At 31.4% G+C, this 25,908-nt stretch overlaps 3 protein-coding genes across 7 annotated transcripts in view; all 3 read right to left on the minus strand.

Annotated features, from left to right (window-relative positions):
• The window catches only part of dtn (transmembrane protein 132C dtn), a 111,216-nt gene that overhangs the window by 24,714 nt on the left and 60,594 nt on the right, over positions 1-25,908 (minus strand). For all 5 annotated transcript variants that reach the window (XM_015325614.2, XM_015325613.2, XM_015325612.2 and 2 more), the window contains one exon: positions 49-1,228. In XM_015325614.2, the coding sequence (XP_015181100.1) occupies positions 49-1,228 (1,180 nt within the window). The remainder of the gene's footprint in view (positions 1-48; positions 1,229-25,908) is intronic.
• Positions 7,695-14,449, minus strand: Pla2 (phospholipase A2). The gene is made up of 3 exons (XM_089175877.1): positions 11,238-14,449; positions 9,016-9,168; positions 7,695-8,116 (listed from the first exon to the last, which is right to left on the minus strand). Exons 1-3 carry the CDS (start codon positions 11,276-11,278, stop codon positions 7,969-7,971), a joined length of 342 nt encoding a protein of 113 aa, XP_089032003.1. The 5' UTR covers positions 11,279-14,449; the 3' UTR covers positions 7,695-7,968.
• Positions 15,062-19,697, minus strand: LOC149031465 (uncharacterized). The gene is made up of 5 exons (XM_089175819.1): positions 19,515-19,697; positions 18,583-18,828; positions 17,534-17,875; positions 16,122-16,457; positions 15,062-15,628 (listed from the first exon to the last, which is right to left on the minus strand). Exons 1-5 carry the CDS (start codon positions 19,695-19,697, stop codon positions 15,062-15,064), a joined length of 1,674 nt encoding a protein of 557 aa, XP_089031945.1.

Genomic DNA, 25,908 nt, shown 5'->3' on the forward strand with positions numbered 1-25,908 from the left:
ACTAAATGTGTATAAAGATAAAAAAAAAGAAACAATTAGATAAGTTACCTGAGAACGACGGTGTTGACCAATTCCTCTCTGAGATTTTCGGACAATTTGATCGGATTTAAGAAAACTGGAACGTGTAGCCTTGATCTTGGATATAACGGGCCATGAGGTACGAGTAAAGTGAGAGAATCATCTGTCTTTAATTCTTTGTAGGCCTCACGATTGGATACAAGTTGTACTTGGCCTAATGGCGTCACCGGTTGAATTTGTACACGAGGCCGACAGAAAGCTGCCGTACCACCGTCCGAATTACCTGAGGCAATTTCTTCGGTACGAGGTTCCAGCACGGAATAAGCTACCTGTACGTATCTTGGTAAAGTCTTGGCGACCTTGACACGCCCGGAAGGATCCGGAGGCGGTAATTGTGCCCACCAGTTTGCAGGTATTGTTATTTGGGCCAAACAAACTCCGTTTTCACCGTCGGGACTGCAGGCTGCTGTTAAAACGGAATTACTTGAGCTGGATGACGTAGTAGAAGAAGAAGAAGAAGAAGACGAAGACGATGAAGACGATGATGAGGACGATGACGATGAAGATGAGGACGATGACGATGAAGAAGAAGAAGAACCTGATGAGCTTGAATATTCTCTTCTTCCACTGTTATTAACGTTCCTTAATGGTGCAGCCAAACTAGCGTGGAGGACAACGCATACTCTTTGATGACGTGCCAAAAGTAATTGTCTTCTACCACCGGCTTCACTTCCAGCATGGAACAAAACCCTAAGGACCGGTGCATCCCTAGGCACACTATTACGAACCAAATGTGCGGACATGTCTAGATGTCTAGCACCCAATTCCTGAGCATCCATTATCGTAGCCGCTGTCAAATTGCGTCTTGTCTCCGGTCCTGGTAATGCATCCAATGGATCGGGTACGATATAACGGGCTGGTACGGTCTGTTTCGTGCTAAAGGGACCGTAACTAGCTCGTACTGAAACTGGTTCGCTTGTTTGAAACACCGTGAACTTGTCTATTGATAAGACTGAACCTGGTGGTGATGATGGCACAGTACCCCCGTTGTTAGATGATCCTGATACGCTTCCAACGCTTGTACCCGTTGACGATGCAGCTATCGCTGGTATCGTATCCGTCCTAGTTGGGTAAAATGATCTTGGTGTGTGTTTCAGAAAGAATCCACCATCTTTGTTCTCGAAATGGACCTCTACCGATGCCGCTACATCTGCAACAACAAAATCATCATTTTGTTATTTTCATGAACAATTCATATCTCATTGCTCCAACATATGTCAGAGTTACTTTTCATCTTGTAGGATTTATCATCTTTTAAAAACGTTTTAGATAGCTTACAATTTAGATAGCTCGGATATAAAAAAGATAAAAATGAGAATGTAAAAAAATAGTAGAAGTATGATTAATCTAGGCATGGCCTAAAGCTTATACTGTAAGCTTATACCAGTAAGGGTTAAATTTGCATTCCGAGAAGAAGGATGCTCGGGATCAAGGGGTTATACAACGAGACGGTGTGTTCTTGTAAACCAAGCGCATCAGCAATTTCGTTCCGGTTCGGCAGACGCTTAGAAATGCTTTTCCGCTTTCGTGAATATTGATTCTGAGAACATGAACAGAGAAATAGATAGAAAGATAGATAGATAGACATCTAACTACCATAGGAAATAAAAATATTCCAAATAATCATTTTTTCAAAAAAATAAACCAATCTCGTTGTTTAAAGGTTTTGATATTGTAAAAAATGTATCATTTTTAGGAATTAGCAATAAAGGTTAGGTCAAGCTAAGTCTCGTGGTAAGCTTCCACTCTCTCTCTCTCTCTCTCTCTCTCTTGTTGGAAAACTGGAAGCTGAAGGAGATATTGGATTCGAAACTTAAGCTTCATCGTTGCTGTACCAGGTTTACTCGATTAATCTTAACACACGTGTGTTTGAAACATACATATAGTTACTAGTACTACAACTACTATTAAATGTTGGAAAAGAAATACGCATCTATTCATAGTAACGTTTAGGAATGAGCTGGAGGAGGAGGAGGAGGAGGAGGAGGAGGAGGAGGATGGGGAGGGTAGGGAACCTACTTTCTGACTTATAACTTACGATCGTTCCAAGAAGAAGATTACCTTGTTCGATGAAACTCATCGATCTAGACGATGGATAATACTTTATTATAGTAGTGAAATGAAAAGTGGAACGTATCGATGTTAAAATACGTTTTTTTTTCATCTTTTATTAAAGATGTACGATATTTTACGTTAAGTAACACGCGTCTATGTAGGTGGCCAGGTAGATGGGTTCGGTTGGTTTAACATTTATGCAATCCATGTAAAAAATATATCATTAATAAAATAACTATCAGAAATTGTTGACGATTTATCGATTTAGGGCTAGCAACAACAGTTTCTAGGGACGAGAAAAGAGGGTGGTTGGGGGTTGGTGTAATTCTCACACGGTCGCCGAGAATTCAGCCCTTGAATATAAACGACGTTAGAGGTGTCCTGTTAACGGATCTTATAGGTGCCCCATGGCGCTTAGATGGTGGAACGTTGGCAAACTTGTTGGCGGTTCTGAATAGAGATTACACTATAATAGTATAGAGTCGAGCAAGCAGCAACCCCTTTGGATCATAGTGTCCACGCAAAACCCCTTACTACACCCCACCTCTCTCATTTTGACAACCTATTTCTACGGATTTGCTATTACACCAAGTGACTAGTATTTCCAACGTATTACGCTAATTATGTGATCGGTAATTGAAAGTATATCAACGTGGATACAAATGTGTTGTAATTGTTTTTTTATAAATAAACAAAAAATATAATTTAAATGTTAATATTTTTATATTTTTCCATTAGGCTGAATAACAAAAGTTCGAGGGTTCATTTTGTATTGTTTCAGATAGTGCAATTTTTTGCTTTGTTGTTTGTTATAATCCCATGAAATAATTCGGGAAAACTTTAGACGAAATCGTTCAAACCATCCACCACCACCACCACCATCACCACAACCAACACCACAACCACCACCCCCCGTAGGGCTTTTGAAATCGTTACGGAACAATATGCTTGATAGCCGTGCACGCCTTTTGTGTTAAAAAGTTTTCCATCCCAAGTAACTTCTTCCTTCCAACCCCCGAGTCTTTTTCCCCCATCCCCAAACCAAACCCACTTCACCTCCCACCTCCCCCCCTTTCCCCTTATCTATGGACAGTTTTCATCCTTTTCTCTCTCATTTCTGTCTCCATCTTTGTCAGTTTCTTTATCTATCTTTCGTGTTCCTTCCTTCTTCAACAAAACTTTCCCCCTATACACCGGATATTCATTTCGCATAACAAAGTTTCCTCTCTTTCCTCCCCTTCCCCACCCCTTTTTAGATAGGACGCTTCTGAAGGGTAGAGACACTTTCTTTCTTCTTCTTCTTCTTCTTCTTTTTATATTTCTACCAACGAAAGTAGTAAGTTTATCCCAGACTGGGATTTCTGTTATACAACAAGCTTGCAAATATTTCTCTCTATCTCTTTTTTCCTTCAACAACGTCCTTGAGTTTTATTATATATATATATATATATATGTATTTTATTTTATATTATATATGTATATATATATACTAGAGTGCTTGTTGTGGCTTTGTTATAAAAAAAAATGTTGATTTAATATAATTCTAAATTATTTAATATACAACAAAAATATAAAAAGTAAGATTATGTCGTATGTATATCGAAATAATTGAATTGTAATACAACGCCACCTACATAACCTGAAAATCTACAGTACTTAGAGACCTAGATAGCTACCAAATAATAAATCCTTAAATTAGTAATAAAAAATAGCAAATAATCTCAATAAAAATTATCCTATATTTTAAGTTGAACAAGCACATGTAAAATAAAAATAAAAATTCATTAACATTGGTTCAGTAATTCTGAATTATTAGTGGACAAACATATTGTGACACTTAATTTTTATATCTTTCTTTTTTAAAAGAAATGGGATAAACGTTAACCTATTTGTTGAATCGTTCAAAGGGACGCAGAGGGAGGGTTTATTTTTAACAGGTAAGAGAAATCCCTACTACCCATCTATGGTTATAACTTTCATTAATTCCAGACTACGGCATTTAATTATAACGTGTATGGAACGTGACAAATTTTGTTACGACATCTGCATCCTCCTCGTCGACGTTGCATTTAATCATCGCCCCGAAAGCCCTGGACGTATTTTAACATTCGCACAAGTGCAATGAATGCCAGTAAAATGCATTACAACCTTTAAATATATATATAGATATACATGGTGATATGTAAAAAACGAAAGGACAATTTTCAAATTGAACGACCGATTATTATTTTGATAGATAAAACATTAGAAGAATAAGTGACTGACATGAGTAATTGTTTAAAAAATATATGAAAAAGGAAGGAAATAAATGTTGCTCGCACATTAGGTCGAGTTTTTTTTGTTAAACTCTCAAGGAAAAATGAACGTTAACGTTGACGTTCGATCGTTATTTATCCTTGAAACCTTCAAGCCATTACTACCAACCATCACCTTCTACGTATTACCAAACGATCATTTATTCTCCAAAAGTCGCCACTGCTAAACGATCATTCTTCACGAGCTTAAAAAAATCCTCAATGTCAACCTTTAAACACCTTAACCTTGTGTGCAATATCAATATATATGTGTACTAGGGTGGGTGTAGCTATTCGTTGTTGTATTTAATATAATTCTAAACCATTTAGTAAATTGTAATACACAAAATAATACTCAAATTGAACTGGAATGCATAAAATAATAAAAAGTAAGGTTAAGTCGTATGTATATTGAGATAATTGAATTGTAATACAGCGCTATCTATTGAAAACTGACAGTACTTAGAAACTTAGATAACCTTAAAATAATGAATCATTCAATTAGCGATAAAAATTACAAAATAAACGCGATTAAAAGTATCCTGTATTTTAAATTGAAATAAAAAATACACGAAATAAAACTAATTTCATAAAAATATATATAATTGAATATATTTGCATCCTTAGTAAACTTGCATCAGTAGGAAAATAATAAAATATAATAAAAATAATATAATGCAACACTTAAAAACTAAAAAAAAAAAAAAATAAACCAATTTAATTCTTATATTGCAACCCTCCTTCTTTATTAAAAAATAATACCCTTCTTACGTAATACAATCCCATACCAATCTCATTATATTCTATTCTTCTTTTCACTTTTTTTATCTTGTGTAATAAGATATCTAAAAAAAAAAAAACTAAAGTTACACGTCCAAACGATAAAACCTTTTGGTTAGAGATTGCTATGGAAAACAGTGTGTGTCCTTCCAACCCCTTTGTAAGAAAAGTTTGTGTAAAACTTATGTATATCTCTCTCTCTCTCTCTCTGTCTCTCTGTCTTTTTCTTTGCCAGTTGTAGAGTTGAAAGATGCAAAAGGTTTTTGGGGGAAGGGGGTTTGAAGAAGTAGGCTGAAAGTGGGGGTTGGTAGGAAGTAGAGTTAGAAGGGTAGAGAAAGAACATGGAAGAATTGGGGGGGTGGGTGAGGAAGAATGTAGAAGTGGAAAAGAGAAAAGAGGACTGTTGTAAATCGGTAAGAGAAATGGCAGGGCATAGTAAGACTCTCTCTCACACTCTCTTTCTCTCTCTCTCATGGTGTTAGCTGGAATCGAACATAAATTTTATCGCAAATCCCCGAGTAAGCGCCAGCTGCCCACGCCGAACCTGGTTCACGTAAAATGTTGGAAAAGGAAAGTACTTTCGAGAAGGAAACTCACACATTTGGAAAAAGGCCCTTTTCTATTCCTAACACAACCTTCCCCCACTCCAATCACCTCTTGTCCTATCCCCTTCCATTTTTTGTCTTCTTCTTCTTCTTCTTATTCTGTTCGTTTTATTTTTCAGGCCACTTATTTTACCTTAAAACTTCTTTCTTCTTTATATTCCTAACACTACCTTCCAACCCCTACCTCTTCATTCTCACCCCCTCCACTCTTCTTTTACGTTCTGCTACTATGCTACCTGTACTTATCACTACCTCTACTATTCTCCTTCTGGCTTCTTCATTTTCTTCTTTTTTTTTCTTTTTAACTCTTTTTCCTTTTCTTTTTCTGGGTATTGCATCGATTTGCATAATAACCTGCGCAACGGCAAGATAATTCGCTTCGTTCGGGTAATTGAATAATTTTTAACTATCTTCCCTTTCTTTTTTTTTTATACGTGTTGCAAGTGTGTATGAGTGTGTGTGAGTGTTGTATATCGATTAGGTTAACTAATAAGGTAGATAACGAAGGAATATTTTTAAAATAGTTTATATTTAAATGTGTAATATATGCATATTTTTATTAATTTATTTTTTATTTTTATTTTTTTTTTTTTTATTGAAGATCTTTAATAAGTTCGTATCGAAATAAATAGATAAAATATAATAGCATTCGATGAGTGTATTAAAAATTGCAATCTTAAATATAACTGATATTTTATTTTCAATGAAATATATTATTGAAAAGATTTTGACAAGAAAGTTGATAAAAGTTTATTAATTTATTCAAGTGAGAAGAGAATTTTCGTTTTCTTTATTTTTTTTCAAGAGATTTTCAATCAATATTATCGAAATATAGATTTGTTTTAAAATGAAATCATTCCATTCAGTTTTATAATTTTATTTGTTTTATCATAAATCGATAGCTTGCGTAATACTATGAAATAAATAGAAATAAAATGAGAATGAAAGTGATTAGGTCACGAGATAATTTCAAAAAAAAAAAGAAAGAAAAAGGGTTATTTACTAATTCCGTATAATTGGATCACCCGGTATATAGGTGCACTTGAACGGGGATAATCGTCGTAGTCGTCGTCGCGTGCCCGAGTGAGCTCTCAAGCGTTCACTCGAAATTATAACGCGCATCTTGACTGTGAGTACTTCGGTAGTATAATTTTTCCTCTCCCTTGTAAACACCCTTCCCCCCCAAAAAAAAAGAAAAAAAGAAAAGGGAAAGGAACAACAAAAAATTGGAATAATAATAATAATAATAATAATAATAAGAGAGAATAGGAAATGTACAAACGGGTTGAAAACACATCAGACCGACCTAGCATAAATTATAATGATCTTAAAGTAGTATTATACCCTTTAATCCCTCTTTTAACCCCTCATTTTATTTTCACTTCTCCCTTACCCTTTCGTTGGAATAATTTTCAACACGAATAAAAAAAGCAGAACGAACAAATTTCGTCAGATTTCAATACAACTTGGTTTGCAACTTTGTATTGCACAATTTTATATAATTTTGTAGTCCTGTAAAATAATCGATCAGGGTTGCATCTGGATTGCAACAGAGTTGCGACGTCAGGGTTGTGTCAGAGTTGCGTCAGAGTTCCTCCTGACAAAACAAAAAGGTTGCGTCAGGGATAGGACAAATCGTTAATAGACCATGAATAGTAAACGATTTGACCATATAAAAATGGTACAAACTGTCATACCATGTAGAATGAGGGATGGAAAAGGGTTAGAAAACAAGAACGAGCAATAGTGCTCGTAAATGAAATGAAACGTACGAATGCGATAATATTTTATTAACGTCCTAGCATACATCACATACTCAACCACATATTCTCTCGTATTTGACAAGACTAAAATGAAAAAAGAAAAAAAAACCCTAGGACAGAGAATAAACAATAAGAAGAATAAACAAAAAGTTGAAATATAAAAGAAAATAAAAATATTTAACAAACGTGGAAGGGGTTGAAGGGTTTGATTGGTGTGTGGTTCAAGTGTGTAATCCATTTGTTGTTCTCGTTTATCACTGTTTTCTTTTTTGTTGTTGTTGTTGTTGTTGTTGCACTCTTGGTTGCACTCCAGTTTGCTCTTTTTGGATAGATAGGGGCAAGTATTGTAAAATAAACCTTCCCACCCCTATAGTTGATGATGAACGAAAGCATTCAGTTGTGAGAACGCGTGAATCCGATCGGATTGACATAGTTGATATCGTGGAACATAGTCGTTTTGGCATATAGAGGCACGTCGAACCACTGATACCTCTTTGGTTGGCTCTCATCCAGGTTGTACTCCAAACACCGTCTAGGATATCTGCCAAGGGTCGTTAGCACGTAGTCCTTTAAACTCCAAAACTCTCTTTTTCCTTTCTAACAATCAATGAAATTCCACGCGGCATAACCATCACCACTACCATCAACAGTGGTCCTTGATATAACCCACCCTTTCTTCCTTCCTTCCCCCATCCCCACCCTCCCACTTCTTTTAAGTTTCCTGGCTTATCGAGACATTATCGAGAGAACATATTCCCCTTTTACTTCACCCTCACGTTCTTATTATCCTACTACAAAGGATTCTTCAAGTACTTTCTTCACGATGTGTTCTCTTTTGTTTCTTTTTCTTTTCTTTTTTTGGCAAAGCACTACATTTTACTTTTAGTTTTTTTTCTTTTTTTTTGTTATTATGAATTATCATCCTACTTGTCTTTCTATGGTAAGAGACCAGCCAAGAAAAATGTCTCACGTTTTAAAAAGTACTATTATACATGAGAACATTTCTATGCCATTTTCTGCCAGGGTTTGTTGCTTACTGTGAGAACTAAAATGGCGCCTAGGGAAAACTCGTGGTATGCCGCGCGGATATAAAAAGTTTATACGTGTGCGTGAGTTTCATGTGTATTTGTTCGTTTATACGGATAATTACGAAATACATTTAATATCACAGATATTCCATTTTTCTTTTTCTATTCTAAATTAGTTGCAATAACAAATGAATGGTATCTTTTAGGTTATATTTCTTTTGACAAAAATGACGCCATGATAGTGTGCGAGCTGTTTTATCAACTGGAAAATTGTGTTGAAATTGTATTTGTTAAAAATAATTAGAAGACTTTAGAACTTGTAAATGGAATTTCTGTATACTTTGAAACACACACACACACGCATATATATATACAAGCAATGATCTGTTAGATGATAAAAGCTCGAACTTACTTCGAGTAACGTTTGCAGTTCACAATTGGATAATCCTCACGGTAACACTTGGTGTCCAAAACATTGAAGTACAGGAACCCGATCTTACCAGCAATTTTGTCACCCGAACGCTGAAGGCAGTCATAGAACTTCTCGTCGCAGGAACAATGCAACCTTACGCCACCGTCATCGTAAGTTCATTGGTCACCGGAACAACGGGGTGAAGGGTTAATTTATTGAATATCGATAAAGAGAAACTTTACAGTAACAAGTAAACAGATCCTCAAAGATTCTTTTTTCGTCACGCAAGGATTAGAAGTTTTTTTTTTTTTTTTGTGAGACTAAACAAAATATCATATCCATCGATAGCACAGTGTCAATTTACGATAAGATTAATTAAATTTAACAACAAATAAAATTGGACAATACCATTGTAGATCATAAATTAATTTGTTTAATTGAAAATGTTAACTAATGACAAACAAGTAGTATAATTAGAAAATCAATGATGATTAAGTTTAAATGTAAAAGCAAGTGGTAACTAATCATCAGTAATTTAATGGCCAATAATTTGTACCTAGGATTGGAATAGGTCAGTTATATAATTGGGTGGTGGGTGATGTTTCAATAACGAAACAATAAAAAAAAAAAATACAAAAGATTAATCTTTCGTTCATGACACTAGAATTAAATCTGTTAGTTCGATCACTATGTCCGAGTTTCATGCAATTCATCATTTATTCCAGTTCGTTTGAGTAAACTAATAAAGGATGTTGCAAACTATACACGACACGTACACACAGAGGGTTACTACTACGTGTATACACGTAATGATGACACCACGAACAGGTAGAATATGGAAGCAATAAAAGTAACGTCGTTCAATAATCCCACCTGATGTGTAGGTGACAGGCGAACTATAGCACGTGATATACAATATCTCTCGTGTTAACACATACGGTAGGACTCGTTAATCAATCATATTATTTGATTTTTTTTTTTTTTATCAACTTTCAATGAAGAATATTTCATCGTCAAGAGGTAATCTTATGATTTACGAGATTCATCAAAAACGATTTATATAGGATACTCATTGTCTTGTTATATCATTTAGGGTTGCGTCAAGGTACCCCCGTGAGTTGTGTCAGGGTCCCTCCGTGGCTTATGTCAGAGTTTCGTCAGGGCCCTTTGTGTTGTTTGCTTTAGGATTACTTCAGGGTCTTTCCGATAGTTGCGGTAGGGTCCCCTTGTGGGTTTTGGCAGGGTCCTGCCGTGAATTGCGTCAGGGTTTCGTCGGGGTTGTGTTAGGGTCCCCCCTTGGGTTGTGTCAGGGACTCTCCGTGAATTTCGTCAATGTTTTGTCAGGCTTCTCTCCTTGGGTTACTTTAGGTTTGCAACAGAGTCCCCCTTTCTGGGTTGCGTCAGGGTTGTGTCAAATTTATTTATCTAACTTTTATTGATATGAATAAAAGTTAATATCATTTTAACTGTGTTACTATAATAAATAATATTTACAGCTATTTTGTAATATAATTGGCTAAAACGTATCGTTTCTAATTTGACTAATTGGCAGAAACGCTTAATTGACAGTTTTCTAAATCTAATGGTTTCCCTTTAATACTGTTACTACCATATTTGTTGAAATATTATTCAAAATATATATAGAAATAGATAATCAATGAAGTTCTAGATAATGTACCTTTACAAATTCAAATAAACAGTTAATTGACAGTTCCGGAAGGTACCTAAATTCCTCTTAACTGTTCTCTACTATATGCGAAACATATTGCATCTAAAATACGCTCTATTAATGCTCTCTCTCTCTCTCTCTCTCTCTCTCTCTCTGTTTTCTGTGGGTTTTTTTGTGTTTAGTAAACCATACGGCTGTTCATCCAATCCCATAGACAATAAATAATCTAAGAGGTTTAATTTGAGGGTCTTGTGTATGGCAATTTATGAGCCCAACATAACTGGGATTTAGATGCTACGTTTAGGTATACGAAACAAATGAATCAACCTGCCCACCCACCTTTCTAATATTTTTTTTTAAACGATTATTAAAGAAAGAATTAAAAGAAAAGAAAAAGAAGAAAAAAATGGTACAAATTTTGAAAAAGAAAAAGTAAAAGATCCTTGAGTATCTTTGTAAGTATTTGAGGTTGATAACCTAACTTTGATAGTTTAAATTGTTCAGAAATAATAATAATGATGAATAATGAATAAAATGTAATGTAATATTTCACCTGGTATAAAAAGAAGGATTTGTCAGATTATATTTGGTCATCCTAGCTTCGATAATATCGTCACAATAATCATGGTCACGACAACAAGCATCAGTTTCAGCAAATCTGCCAAGATCGTCATAATCTTCAGCAATGTTTCCACTACCACACCATTTAGTTCCTAAATATAATAATAAAAACGGTTCAACAAAATGAAACTAATTAAATGCAACAAGAATAAAGTACCATCTTCCAGACAAAAATTAATAATAATAACAGTAGTATAAAAATAAAATCCCTTTTGTAATAATTCGTGAAAAAACCTCTCACCTGGAAAGATGAAATTCAACCGAGGACGTGTACCTTCGCGTAAATCGTTTCTATCATCAATCGCATATTCAGGATTAGCAATTTCAATGACCCAACTGTGTATTAAAATACAATGAAATATTACGAATAAAAAAATAAGAAACAACGACATCCTAACAACTTTTATACTTCAACTAAAATTCAAGTACTTAATACAAATGTGTTGACTATAATAAAGATTGAAGTAAACTAAATGAAAAATCGTACAATTTGTAGACTTTATATATATCTTCATTGTATAACAGTACATATATATATATATAATCAGTTGTATTTTCTTATGATTATAGTACGACCCATTTTTTGTTCAAAAATCTAATCTTAAGTATTACGCGTATGTCCTACGAAATAGACGACCGCTGCGTTTTAAAGCAGATAACACATCCTTCCTTCCTTCCTTTTCCTTTCTTTAACTTTCTTACTTCCTTTGCATCCAGTTAAAAATAATCTAAAGATATGAGGGCACAAGTGTATCTCTAAAAACTCTCCTAACCCCACCAACAACACACCATATCACCCCCCGTCGTCTTCTTCTCGTCCTTTTTCGTCATAGTTCGCGACCCCTTTGGGTAAAATCAACGATGTGGTAAGTAGACGTTAGTTGGAATGGGTCACGAAGCAATCCGTTGAATTTACTAACCATCTTCATGTTTGTATATATGTGTGTGTATATATATATATAAGTATATACTATCTATCTATGTATATATGTATGTATTTGTGTATGTGTGTTAGTGTGGGTCGACAAAAATCGATAAGCATTCCCCTCGTTTCTCTTCTTTTTCTTCCTTTCTTTATCTTTTATATTTATATTTATACGTACACATACTTAATTGGAATGGTCTCTTCTTGATTATTTTTAAATAAATTTTTTATTTGTTTTTTTTTTTTTTTATATTCGGTACACGTCACTTTTTTCTTTCTTTTTTTCTCTTTTTGGTTAAAAATAATCACAATAATTATTTTATTAATTATTATATTATATATTTAACCAAAATAATTTTTTCCCCCTTCCCATGCATATTCATAATTTTATTACACCATATACAAACACAACTAATTCAATTTGCAAATATCAAAAGGAAAAAGTACAAAAAACAAGTGAATAGAAAATTAAAAAATAAAAATTTTAAATCACGTTGGTATTCATTGAAAAAAAGAAAAAAAAAGGAAAAAAAGAAAAATCGTAGTACCAAAATGTCATACGAATTTTCCAAACCCCATAGAAAATTATTCCATCGAATTTTCAAGATATTTTCTCGAAATACTTTCACAATTCGAACCCGATTGATCCCAAAGCAACAACGTAGTAAAGAATTCATTTCGACATTTTTGAATTTTCTCATATTTTTCTATTTTTCATCGTCAATCTGAACAAAATATATTATTAATTATATAATTATAAATTTGGATTATTTTTTTAATAACTCAAATCAACGTGTAATATGATCAATAAACAATTAATTAATCTCATATTTATTCATCTGTAATATATATTATTAATAATAATAATATATTTTATGACGATGAAATTATTTGTGATATATTTTATGACGATGAAAGTATTTTTGAATTATTTTAGAAATCATTTTTGATACAATGAAATTAATTCGACTATATTTTATGTAATTCTCTCATTTTTCTTTTTAAATTATTCAAATATAATTTGTTTTATATCTTTTATTATCTTTATCCATCTGAAAATAAAATAAATCAAAGATTATTGTGTTATTCCAGTTTAAAACCTTAAAAACGACATTGAATCCTCTACGTACGATCAATACTCAGTTATTTCAGTTCTCCCTTTTCCCCCTTTCTATCCTCTATACCTTCTACAACCCCCTTTTCACCCACTCACCCTATCTCCAAAAAAGAATTAAAAAATGGCAACTTAATAAAAGTATTTATATATAGAAAAAAAAAGATAAAATATAATATAAAATAAATAATATCAAAAATATCAAAAATATCAAATATAATTCTTAATATGTAATATTTAACGATGTTAGGTAGCAGTGAGTGGGAGGGTTGAATTGTGGGGATGTTCTTAATATAAAATATAATATAAAATAAATAATACAAAATACAATACAAAATACAATACAAAATACAACATAAAATATAATATAAAATAAATAATATACAAAATATAAAATATAATTCCTAATATGTAATATTTAACGATGTTAGGTAACAGTGAGTGGGAGGGTTGAATTGTGGGGATGTTCTTAATATAAAATATAATATAAAATAAATAATATAAAAAATATAAAATAAAATGTCTGATTTGTAAAATATTTAACGATGTTAGGAAAAAGTAGGATTGTGTTAGGTGAGGGGTGTGTTAGGTTGTGGGAGGAGAGAAATGTTCTCTACTATGTTCTCGAACAGTAGTAGTAGTTTTAAACTAATCTAGACGATTTCTCATAACGTTAGGTTGGTAAGAGATCTTAGGGATATATATTTCCTCACTTGCGTCCAATTAGCAAGGTAATTTATTGTAATATCGAAGGAGAAACGAGCACGAAAATTCTCTCAAGCGCGTATTTTACTAGCATAAGAGAGCAACGTTTACTATAGTTATGTTAAAGCAACCTGCTTGAATTTCCATTACATATATACACACATATATACACACATATGTACACATATATTTCTACATACGAGTAGTTCATATAGAAATAGATATGTCTCACATTGTTATTAAATATTGTCTCCTTATTTTCTATTTAATAATATCGATTAGTATTAATTTTTATTATTTATAACGTATATAATAATAATAATAATAAAAAGAACAAATTAAATTGTTGAATAAACTAAACCAATAAACATATTATTTCAATTAACACGTAATCAAACAAATTGTTATAATTAATTAATTGAATATTAGAAACAATAGTTTGTTTCATCTAATAGATATGAATATTTCATCAAATAATAATAATAATAATAATAATAATAATAATAATAATAATAGGAGATTTATAGTAAAGATGGTAGAATTTGGTGAATGTTAAGCTCGTCGAATTGGTTGAGCAAATATTTATTCGAATATTATCATTCCAGAATTCAGACTAAGATATCTATGAATTAATTTAGAATGTTTCTCATCATAAACTAAAAAAAAACAAAACAATAATAAATATTATTATTATAATATTTTTCAAATATAAATATATACTCAACCAAAAAGAAAACCCCTTATGCAATAACAGATATATATATATATATGAAATTTTATCAAATATTAAATAAAATACATACCCTAACAATTATTTAAATTCAATACTTAATTTTATATATTGAAATAAATATTTAAAATATTATTATCAACTTTATCATGGATAATATAAAATTCACAAACGAATAATTGAACAATGTGAATTTAAATTCAATGAAATATCATAGAATAAGAAATATATATATATATATATATATATATTTATGAGAATATGAAAGATAAAAATTAAAAATCAATTTTTGCAATCACTATTGAAATCCTGAAGATCTGGACAAAGAAAATGTTTGATATTTCGTGGGCCAACTAAACCTTCCTGACGACGTGCACAATCACTTAACCAAATACAAACAGCTGTCACTTGTTTTTTCGAAACAACAGGACCTATTCCATCTACTCGAAATATTTTGTCAAAGCAACCCTTTTCAATCTTACTTTCCATTCTTTTAATAAATTCTTCAACTGCATCGTAAGTAGAACGTGTTGTTACTTCCATTGACGATGAAGATGGTGTTGCAATATGTTCGAGGTCTCGTTTGATGGGTGGACATGTACAAACATCACCAAAATCATCGACTAATTTGTCTGAATAATCTTCCATACTTTCCATTTGATACCAAACTCTTTCCATTTCACCTTCTAACATTTCTTCTTCGTCATCTTTCATTTGTTTTATTTCTTTCATATTTTCATCTTCATCCAAATTCAAATCCACAGATTGTTCCTCGTAAAAGTAACGATCAGGAGGAACTTGCGAATAATCTGATTCTTCCTGTGTCATTTCTTTTTCATCTTCGATTATCTAAGTTTGAAATTGCATTTATTGATGTTGGTTTATTTTTTTTTTAATTTGTTTTATAAGTTGGATAATTGTTGTAGGTAATTTTGTAATGTTTTAGTAAAGTAATTTTTATTGTAAAAAAATTATTCTTATCAAACAAGTTAATTTATTTTATTACAATTCAATTGCAAATTATTAAATACATTAAATAATAACTTGCAATTGGATTGTATTAAAGTAATTATATATATATATAAATAATTATTAATATATTATATATAGTAATATATTTATAATATTACATCGTAATAACAACAACAACAACAACAACAACAACAACGTTGTTTTCAACAATCTAACAATAATCTTTTACTGAGGGTAATCTGTGCAAGTGAAAAATATAACCCTAACCTCAAACTTTTTACTACTTTTCCACTACTACTTTCTATATTTTATTTTTGTATTTATTTCTTGTTTTTCTTTTTATAGTCGATCAACAACAACAACCACAAACCTCTGTTGCATTCTCCAAGTTTTTCTCAACAACCCACCCCTTTTTTTCCTCCTCCATCTCTTCAACCTCCTCCGCCTCCTCCTCCTCCTCCTCCTCCTCCTCCTCTTCTTCCTCATCGTCGTTTTTCTCGTTGACCAAACGATCGATCGTCACGTCTAGTTTACTAGTGATTTTTATTTTTGAACTGTATAATACTTGTTCAATGTTTTTTTCCTCAACGTTCGAGTTACTTTCAACATCCATGTCTTCCAATTCTTTCATCTTCCTTTCATCCCCTTTCACATCATCCCCTTCTTTTTTTTCATTTACTTCCAATACATACGAACTTTCTTCATCCTGATAGGAAAAAAAAAAATACACACATACATACGTACATGAGTCAAAATGTTCAATGACACGTAAACAAGTCACTTTGTGTCAAGTTTCAAACAAAAAATATCTGAATTAGGATGACGATGATTGTGATGAATACTTTATGATGAAACTGAATGAAATGTTTAAAAAAATTTTTTTAAGACTCATTGTGATGCATCGAAATATGTTTTAATGTTAAAAATAAATAAACCAAAAATTATTTCTCATCTAAATGAAGAGACTACCATCAATTTTTGTAATCCTGTGGGAAAAAAAAATCTAACGTAGTTTTGTTTTTGTTTTTTTTTTATATATATTTTATCATTTTTAATTCATTTTTATTTAAATATCGATTAACCGATGCATAAAAATAAATAAATAAATATATAAATAAATTAAAAACAAAAATAATATTAATAAAACGTTTTTTACGAGTTTTATATATTATTTCTGTGTTGCTCGTTTATTTTTATTGTTTTTTTTTTGGGTCTACTTTTATATTTGTCAAATAAAAAGAACTTATGGGATTATATTCAGTATGGCCAGTTTAAAAAAAAAAAAAAAAAAAAAAACTGTAAATGTATTTACACAGATCGATAAGAAAAAATTGCCGAATACATCGATTGTAATAAAAGTTACAACAAAACACATATATACAAACATAACGCATACGTTTTTCAATTAAGAGAGTAAAAGTATTTGATATTTATTTCTATATAATTATCCGATTGAAATTTTATCCAGCAAACTATAACGGGACGCGGCGTGGTAGGAAGAGGGTGGATTTGATTTTATCCGTGAAAACCATACGCTCTTTTCGTCGTTCATTTTGTTGTTTTTTTTTTGTTTTTTTTTTTTATTCAACAAATAACACTTTTAATGGATTTAATATTTTGTTTCTTTTTTTTCTCTCTTCTTTTTTTTTTTTTTACGAACACGAAATATGACACAAACGATACGTGAATGGAATAAAAAATATTTGTAAAAAATCAACCCTAAATGTAACTATGTAAAAAAATAAAACATTCGAATGATAGATTAAATATTTTAATTTAATAATAAATAATAATAATAATAATAATCAAGTGTCTGATTAAATATACCTCATGAATATTTTCTTGACAGACTTCGATATTTTCATGACAAATCATCGTTGAATCAGAATACTCGTATAATTTGTAATCAGAAGGTGAATGATAAGAATGATAAGGATCATCCACAGGTTGAATAATTTGATCAACTTTTTGTTCTTCAGTAATCATTGGATATTCACCACTACAGTCAAGATTTGCCAGGTATATGTAAAGGTTGATAAAGGTACGAAGACATATCATTGCAGAACCGCCCTTAGGCTCAGCGGTCAGTAACTCGCAAACGTAAATCATCGTCTCAGTTAAGTTCTACAAGTTTGTGTTTTTTTTTTTTTTTATTTACAAATCGATCGATCGAGAGATTATGTTAATAACTAGCATAGAAAATGTTTTTTTTTGTTCATTCGATAAGCTACAAACATTATTGTATCGTAGTATGTACCTATGAGAGTCATGTTAAGAAGTTGTATACAGGGTGAAACATTTTAAACACGTTCTGTGCTAAACCCTTTTTACAATACCTGACTTGTCATTCAGGTCATTTAATTTTGGTTTAATTAACAAGATCAATTATTTTGCATGTAATTATTCATTATTGTAAATATTAAATTATTAAACAAAGTTATGTGCTTTGTTCTATAGGAATTTCGAGCACTTGAATTACACTATCTGGTGGCTAAATTCAAAATTAGAGTAGATAGGTCGAATTGCTACAACACGCCCCCTCCTGCCAGAAATCCCAATACTGCATTTTGTATAATGCACCAATATTTTATATTTAATTTAATATTTTTTGTTAATAAATTAGAATTAAATTTTATTCATATTTTTTTTTTATTATAAAAATATATTTTCAGTGTATTAAATAAATACGTGACCTAAAGAACAAGTAGTAACGTGGACCACCGGTGGTACACGTGGCACAGAACATGTTAAATAAAAATAATTTCATTTATCATATCTCTACTTTTATTTGGTTATCAAGAAAAAAAAGAAAAAGGGGGAATGTAACTTACATTGGCTAAAAATCCACATGCTATTGCTAAAAAAGGATAAAAATCACAATTTCTGTTCCCATGTAAAAATCCACCTATCAGGCAAATCTGATAAAGACTATCCTCGGTTAGGTCGATACCTTGCCAATGTTCTAAAATTGCACTCAAGGGAACTTTATTCACATTTCCAAATCTGTTTAACATAGTCTTCAAATATCCAAGAGTCAAACCCGACGAATGTATTAATGGTGGATATTCCAATCTTTCCTAAACGTTCAAAATCAAATCCAATACCAACAAAAAAGAAACAAAAATGAATAAAACAACGAAAATAATATAGAAAGAAAATTTTCCAAATAAATAATCATAATACCAAACAATTTATTCAATTATAATCCTTGAGTAATCTTCTTTTGTAAAAAAAAAAAAAAATAGAAAAAAAAAATAGAAAAAAAAAGAGGAAGAAGGTACACAAAGAGAAATAAAATATTAATGGTTTTAAAACGAATCTACTCGAAAAACTTCTTGAGTGTTCATAATTAATCAAGGTTTCTTTCACACAGAAAACCAATCCTTTTTCTTTTACCTTTCACACACACATTTTTATCTTTTTTTATTTCCTTTTTTTTTTTTTTTTTTTATTTAATTCTTTCTCATTCACCCTCGAACTCTCTGTTATTTTATACATCGCAGATATTATTTCAAATAAAATTAAATTATCCATAATATTTATTCATTCATTTGAATTATCTTCTTAATAGATTTAATTTGAAATAATTGTCTTCAATTCCACGATGAGTTAAAAATAAAAAAAATAAAAATGAAACAAGGAGAAAAGAACCAAATGTGTGTGTTGTGTGTAAAAGAAAAGAATGGATGGTCAAATGAAATAAAAAAAATAAATGAAATATTGTTATATAATTTTAAATGAATATTTGAATTATTTATTATACCTTAACAGGTGGTACTTGATTATTAGCAAGGGCACGAAAATATGCAGCAGTCCATTTTAACAAATCGTAAGGTTGAGTGCGTATAGCAGCTTTCGTATAAACTTTTAATATATTTGGTAATGTAATTGGTATGTGTATTTGTTCAGGACAATATATATTATCCAATAAATTATCTGACTTCATGGTTTTTTTTTTATTTTTTATTTTTCTCGATAAAAAATAATAAAGAAACTGTTAAAAAAAAAAAAGGAAAAATATAAAATCGTTAAGGGTTGATAAATCTTTGATATCATCGAACAAGCTTGTCAAATCTGTGTTTCAAACGTCATTTGTGACACAAAACCGATTGACATTTTTATAAATGACAAAAAAAGAAAAAGAAAAAAAAGTAAATCGATATATCGATAAGTCGAAACAAATCGTACGTAGTTATATAGTTTTATATTATTTTTTGTTTTTATTGTTTCATTTTTATTTTATTTTATTTTTATTTTATTTTATTTTTGTTTTATTATTATATATATATATATATTTTTTTTTTAACGTCCACCCTTAGCTAGGACAATTTTTAGTTTGTAGAACAAATTATTATTTATTTTCAAATTATTATTATTATTAATAATTCTATTATTATTTATTTCATTAATATAATATTTAAATTTATCTAAAATTATTATTAACATAAATATAATTTTGTTCTATATTCAAATTATATTTTTCCTCAGAATAAATTTGATAAAATTTTCATAAGTTATTGTATATTATAAGCACATGGTAAAACACATATATTATATACAATACGAAGTATATATACATATTATATACTAATATAATATAATGTTATATGTATGGGATTACGTATTTAAAAATATGCTCGATTAAGGTGGTCTCATACTATGCTTTTTACGATCGATCGGAGAACTTGTTTTTTTTTTTTTTTTTTGCTAGAATTAGCCATTGTTTTCTGCAACACACGTATAGTACTACTAGAAGAGAAATGTATTAGTATTAGTAATAGTAGTAGTAGTAGTAATACTGTGGTGGACGAAAGCAAACTATTGACCCATACACCAAGGGGGATACCACCAACGAATTTATTCTTTTGTTGATACGTCGTAAAAGCTTTTTTTTATTCTCGGTGATATTGTTTCCGTTACGTGTTTTCAATATTGGCTCCTCCCCGTTTGAAAAAAAAAAAAAATAGAAAAAAAAGAAACCCTTTTCTTCGTATTTTAATGCAAAAGTGCAAAACTTTTAAACGATTTTTTTGCTACGTTCCTTTTTTTATTTGATCATCCTATATTTTTGCAAACAGCCTACTTTCCCAATAATTTTTATACAAAATACAAAAAAATTCCAAATTCTTTTCCTATTCGTCTAGTATTTTTTTTTAAATAAAAACGTTGCCAATCATGTCTTCGATTTTTTTTTCACGAACAATTTCGCTTACTTTTTAAATTAACTTACTTAACTTACTTTGTTTTTTCAATAATGTATATTTCATTTTTCATTCATATTTGCCAAGTTCAAAAAAAAAAAAAAATCTTCAATAAAAATTCTTTGATTTTCCAGAAAAAAAAAAGAAAAGAAATCTGAAATGAATTGCACGGATACGAGAAGAGGGAGGAGGTTTTGAGTGGTAAACGAATGAAAACTGCAGGCGTGGTGAGTCTGTAATCCCCTCTCTTCTCACTCTTCCCCCACTCTAATCCCTTTCTGCATTCTGTCCTTTTTTTCTCGTCAACCTGCGACGACACCTTTTTGTCGTCCCTTTTCGTAAATCATAGTACTCGTCGTTCGGTCCAACGCATAATGAATAAGCCAGTCAGTCAGTCAGCCACATTTGATCCATCACATTGAACAAAGAGTGAGATAGAGAGAGATAGATAGACAAAAATAGACAATGACAAGAGTATATAGCACGAAATGTCATTCTCTCTCTCTCTCTCTCACTTACTCTTTCATTCGGTCATTTCGCTTTTCGGATATTCATCCATTTTCACTCATTCCTCTTAACCATCCTAGTATACTCGTATGAGTACATATATATATGTAAGTATGTATGTATCTGTGTGTGTGTGTAATACGTGTACGTAGTAAAATACATGCATATGATAGATAGATGGAAAGAAAGAGTGGGGGGTATGAGTTAAAGAGTGGGAGTACAAGTTGGTGAGAGTAGGGGGTACGAGTTGTGAGAGTGGGGATAGAAATTGATGAGTGGTGGGGATAGTTGAGGGAAGATATTTTGTTCTCTTTTCAAGCAACGTAGGAACATTCGCGCTTTTCCATCTCCCTTTATCTTTCCCTTTCCGGTTCTGTAATCGTCGAAATACCCGGGATAGTTTGCGATCGATCGATATCACCAACCATCGAGCTACCTCTCTCTCTTTCTGTCTCTCTCTGTCTCTCTCTCTCTCTCTTTCTCTCTTTCTCTTTTCCTCTTCCACCAATCCATTCTCGGTTTTCCTCCCTTTTCGATCGAGCCCTCGGAAAAAGGGCGCGCGCAAGTACACCTATCTACTTCCACCACCATCTATCTACCATACACCCACCAATACTAACAGCAGCAGCATCATCATCATTGGTGTAACAGAGATGGATGGTTGGTTCACTGGTTTGGTTGGTTCGTTGGTTGGAAGAGCTTTCGAACGAACACGTCGAAACTTTGGGCTCAATTATTAACGAAAGTAATATTATGACCCCTTCTTTTATTATGTGTGTGGGTGTGGGTGGGTGTGGGTGTTTGGACGTAGACACTCTATACTTTGACACAAAAAAAAAAAAATAATACAAAAAAAATGTGGAAAAGTATAAAGACCCTGAGACCCTTTTTTTGCTTTACTTTTATTTGTATTTTTTGCAAAAGGTAATTGAAGGTTAAACGAAAGGTTCTTCTTTTACGTTACCAGTATTTTATAATAAAATTTGAACAATAATAAATTATGTAATATTTCGCAATTTTTATTTTCAAATGGTTGCATTTCTTAATTTTAATTTACACGTAACAACAATTAATATAAAAAATAACTTTCAATTATTTTACTATTTATTATGGCAATTATTATTTATTAATAGTTTTGCAATATTGTAAAACAGGTATAATCAAAGCTAAAAATTTGTATAAAACCCATTTATAAAATATCTACAGTATTTTAATTTTTAATAATAAATATTATAATTAATTAATCAATTGTAATTCAAATAAAAAATTCTATAAAAATGTTTTGATAAAAAAACTCAGAAGATTAATTACCATAATGAATATTTTCTATTTATTTTTTTTATTTTTATTTTTTTGTAAATTGAGTATTACGTTACATATTATGGAAATATACCCACACACACACACACACACACACACACACATTGGTATGTGGGTTCAATTTGAATACGTCATCCAAAGTAAGAAAGACTTATTCTCGAACTGAGAAAACCACGGGAGGTTTGTGAGAATGTGTGTTGTATAGAATTCGGTATAGTAATTTCTAAATGCGGAACACATAAACGAGAACGGACGTTAAACTTTTCTCCGGATATATTAGAATTACATCAAAGATATTTTTCTAGATTATATTTATAAAAAATAATGTTAATTAAATCATTTATTTGGATAAAATATTCCAATTATTATGATCAATTGATTATAAAATTACAATACAGAATCTAAACAATTTCAATTAATAAAACCAATAATTAATTATTAAATTATTAATAAATAATTAACCTAAGTTCTTTGATTGATAGTATTATTTTCAATATTATTGGGTTGGCAACTAATTCATTGCTGATTTTAAAAGTCCACCTATCGACCAAAATCTGCAATCCAATTTACTTTACACTTTCAACCATTTCATCCATTTACAATACACTTTCCAACCCAATATTATTATTATTATTATTATATTAATTTATATTAATTATATTATGTTATTATTATTATTATATTTATATTAATTTATATTAATTATTACACTAATGCTTATAAAATTACACCACGAGCTAAAGAATACTCATTCGAGGTTAGGGTATGGTTTTATATTATTTATTTATATTATTATTAGTATTATATTATTTTGCTATTAATATATTTATATTAATTATTATCCTAATACCAATTAATTACACCACGAACTAAAAAACTACTCATCAAAAGTTAGGTTAGAATTTTGCCAAGAAATTCAAACACCCTTGTTTTATCAAATGATCACGAATTTTCAATAAACCAAATAATTAAAACCTTCATCCTATTTTTAATTTGACCATAAACGTGACTACAAAACCATCCAAAAAAAGATCCTACAATTACGTACTTACAACAACAACCATAACCAAACCTAACACACACATATATGTACACCCATGATTATGAGTAATATCAAAGAAAAAGAAAAGAAATAGGGAAACGAGAGTGAGAAAGGGTACCAAAAAAAAAAAAAAAAAGAAATCAAGAGAGGAAGTAAGTGAGTAAAAGTGAGACGGAAGGGATAACTGTATGAATACTAGCAGCAGCAGTAGCAGCACCAACCAGTAGCTGCAGTAGCAGAAGCTGAAGCTGAAACTGAAGCAGAAGTAGTAGCCAAGTAAAACGCATAATATACGTCTAGCATAGTAGTTACGTGACCGGGAACAAAAATAGACACGAACAAAATCCGACACGCTAGCAGGTTCACCAGAATCTTATATCGTTATGTTACTAAAAACTTTTTTTTTCCCCTAGCCCCTAAACTCTCATTCTTTCCTTTCCTCCTTACTTTCTTCATTCTCAATTCTTCTCATTTTCTTCTTAACTATTTCCATATAGGATAAAAAAAAATGGGCTTCAGAAAGGTTAGAATGGGGGTGTTCGGGGAAAGGGTAGGAAGTAGGAAGTAGAATCAAACGGACGGGGGGGGGGAAAGGGGAAAGGGTTGGTAGGGATAGATATGGTTGTGGGTGAAGTGGAAGGTTTTTCTAAAGAATTCGTTGAGAGTTCAACAGCCTGCAACGGTGTCGGCAACGTATCCAAGAAATTTAAGGTCTGCGTTCCAAAGTCCGCACGTTCCATCGTATCCATCCCTTAGAATCCGAGTTGCAGTACCAGTAACAACCACCACTAACCATTACTACTACCACTATCAAACACCCTTCTGTGTATTATCCAAGCAGTGTAGATGAAAATGTTCTATAGAATTGGAAAAAAGAGGTCGTAGTCATCGTCAACCGTGGTTCGTGGTTTTTATTCGACGTTTATCTTCATAAGCTCTGAAAGGGGTGGATGTAGGGGGTAGGTGGGTGTGAGAGCAAGTAAAAAGATATTGCTAAAGTAATGTGTATTGTATCAGTGTAACTGTTGTACAACCCCTGTGTACTTGATATGTATGTATGTGTGTTTGAGAAAGAAAGAGACGGACAGAGAGAAACGGGGTGGAGGATAGGAGGGTGAAAGGTGGAAAGGTTTTAATAAAAAGTTGCTATTGAGACAAAAGGTGGGTTGGTAAGTCGATGGGTTTCTTTCAACAAGGAGAAAAAAAAAAGAGAATCCCTTTTACTAATCCCCAATGCTGGAAGATGATTCTTCTCCCTCTTTTTCTATTTCTCTCTGTCCATCTGTCTGTCTGTCTGTCTGTCAGTCAGTCTGTCCTTCTTTCTTGATGTTACGTATAATTACGTTTCTTGTACCAGGACGAAATTGGATCGTCGAGTGGTCGGAACAGAGACATTGCTTGAGCCTCTCCCTCTCTCTCTCTCTCTTTCTCTCTCTCTCGGTAGTCTGACTTTACTCAACTCGATTTGATTCGACTACTACTTGCCTTAGACTCATCCCTAACAATTATTCAAACCCAAGTTTCCTAAATGCGATCTAGAGACTATATATATTCTATAGAATTATATTATCTTCGTTAGTATTTATACCTGGTTCTATTACACACATGTATATGATTGAAATATTTATGGTAGTTTTATAGAAAATGTGTGAAAGTTTAAAATGTTTGTCTGTTTAGAAGATTAGGAAGTGTTTATTGTAAAGTTAAGTGTGATTTTTATATGTGGTGTCCAGCTCCGCGTTGCTGTGGCTCACAATCAGTCCGATACACACGTCTTTAAGTCTTATACCGATTATAAATTGAGATATAAACTATCCTATCCTTCAAGTTGGATGAAACTGCACACAGTGTGCAAAATTTTATTCAAATCGGTTTAGTAGTTTAGGAGTCAATTGCAGACAAACAACGTGACACGTAATTTATATATGTATATTGGGTTGATTGAAAAGTTCATGGTAGTTTTATAAAACATATGTGTAAGTTAACAATATTTGTATATTTAAAATATTAACTAAAATTGTATTTGTCTCGTAATTATTAGATATAAACGTCATTAAATACATTATATTATATATTTATGTGTATGT

Source organism: Polistes dominula, unplaced genomic scaffold (assembly GCF_049000335.1).
Source record: "Polistes dominula isolate Pdom_NZ unplaced genomic scaffold, Pdom_raw_medaka contig_19, whole genome shotgun sequence".
Classification (NCBI taxonomy): Eukaryota; Metazoa; Arthropoda; class Insecta; order Hymenoptera; family Vespidae; genus Polistes; species Polistes dominula.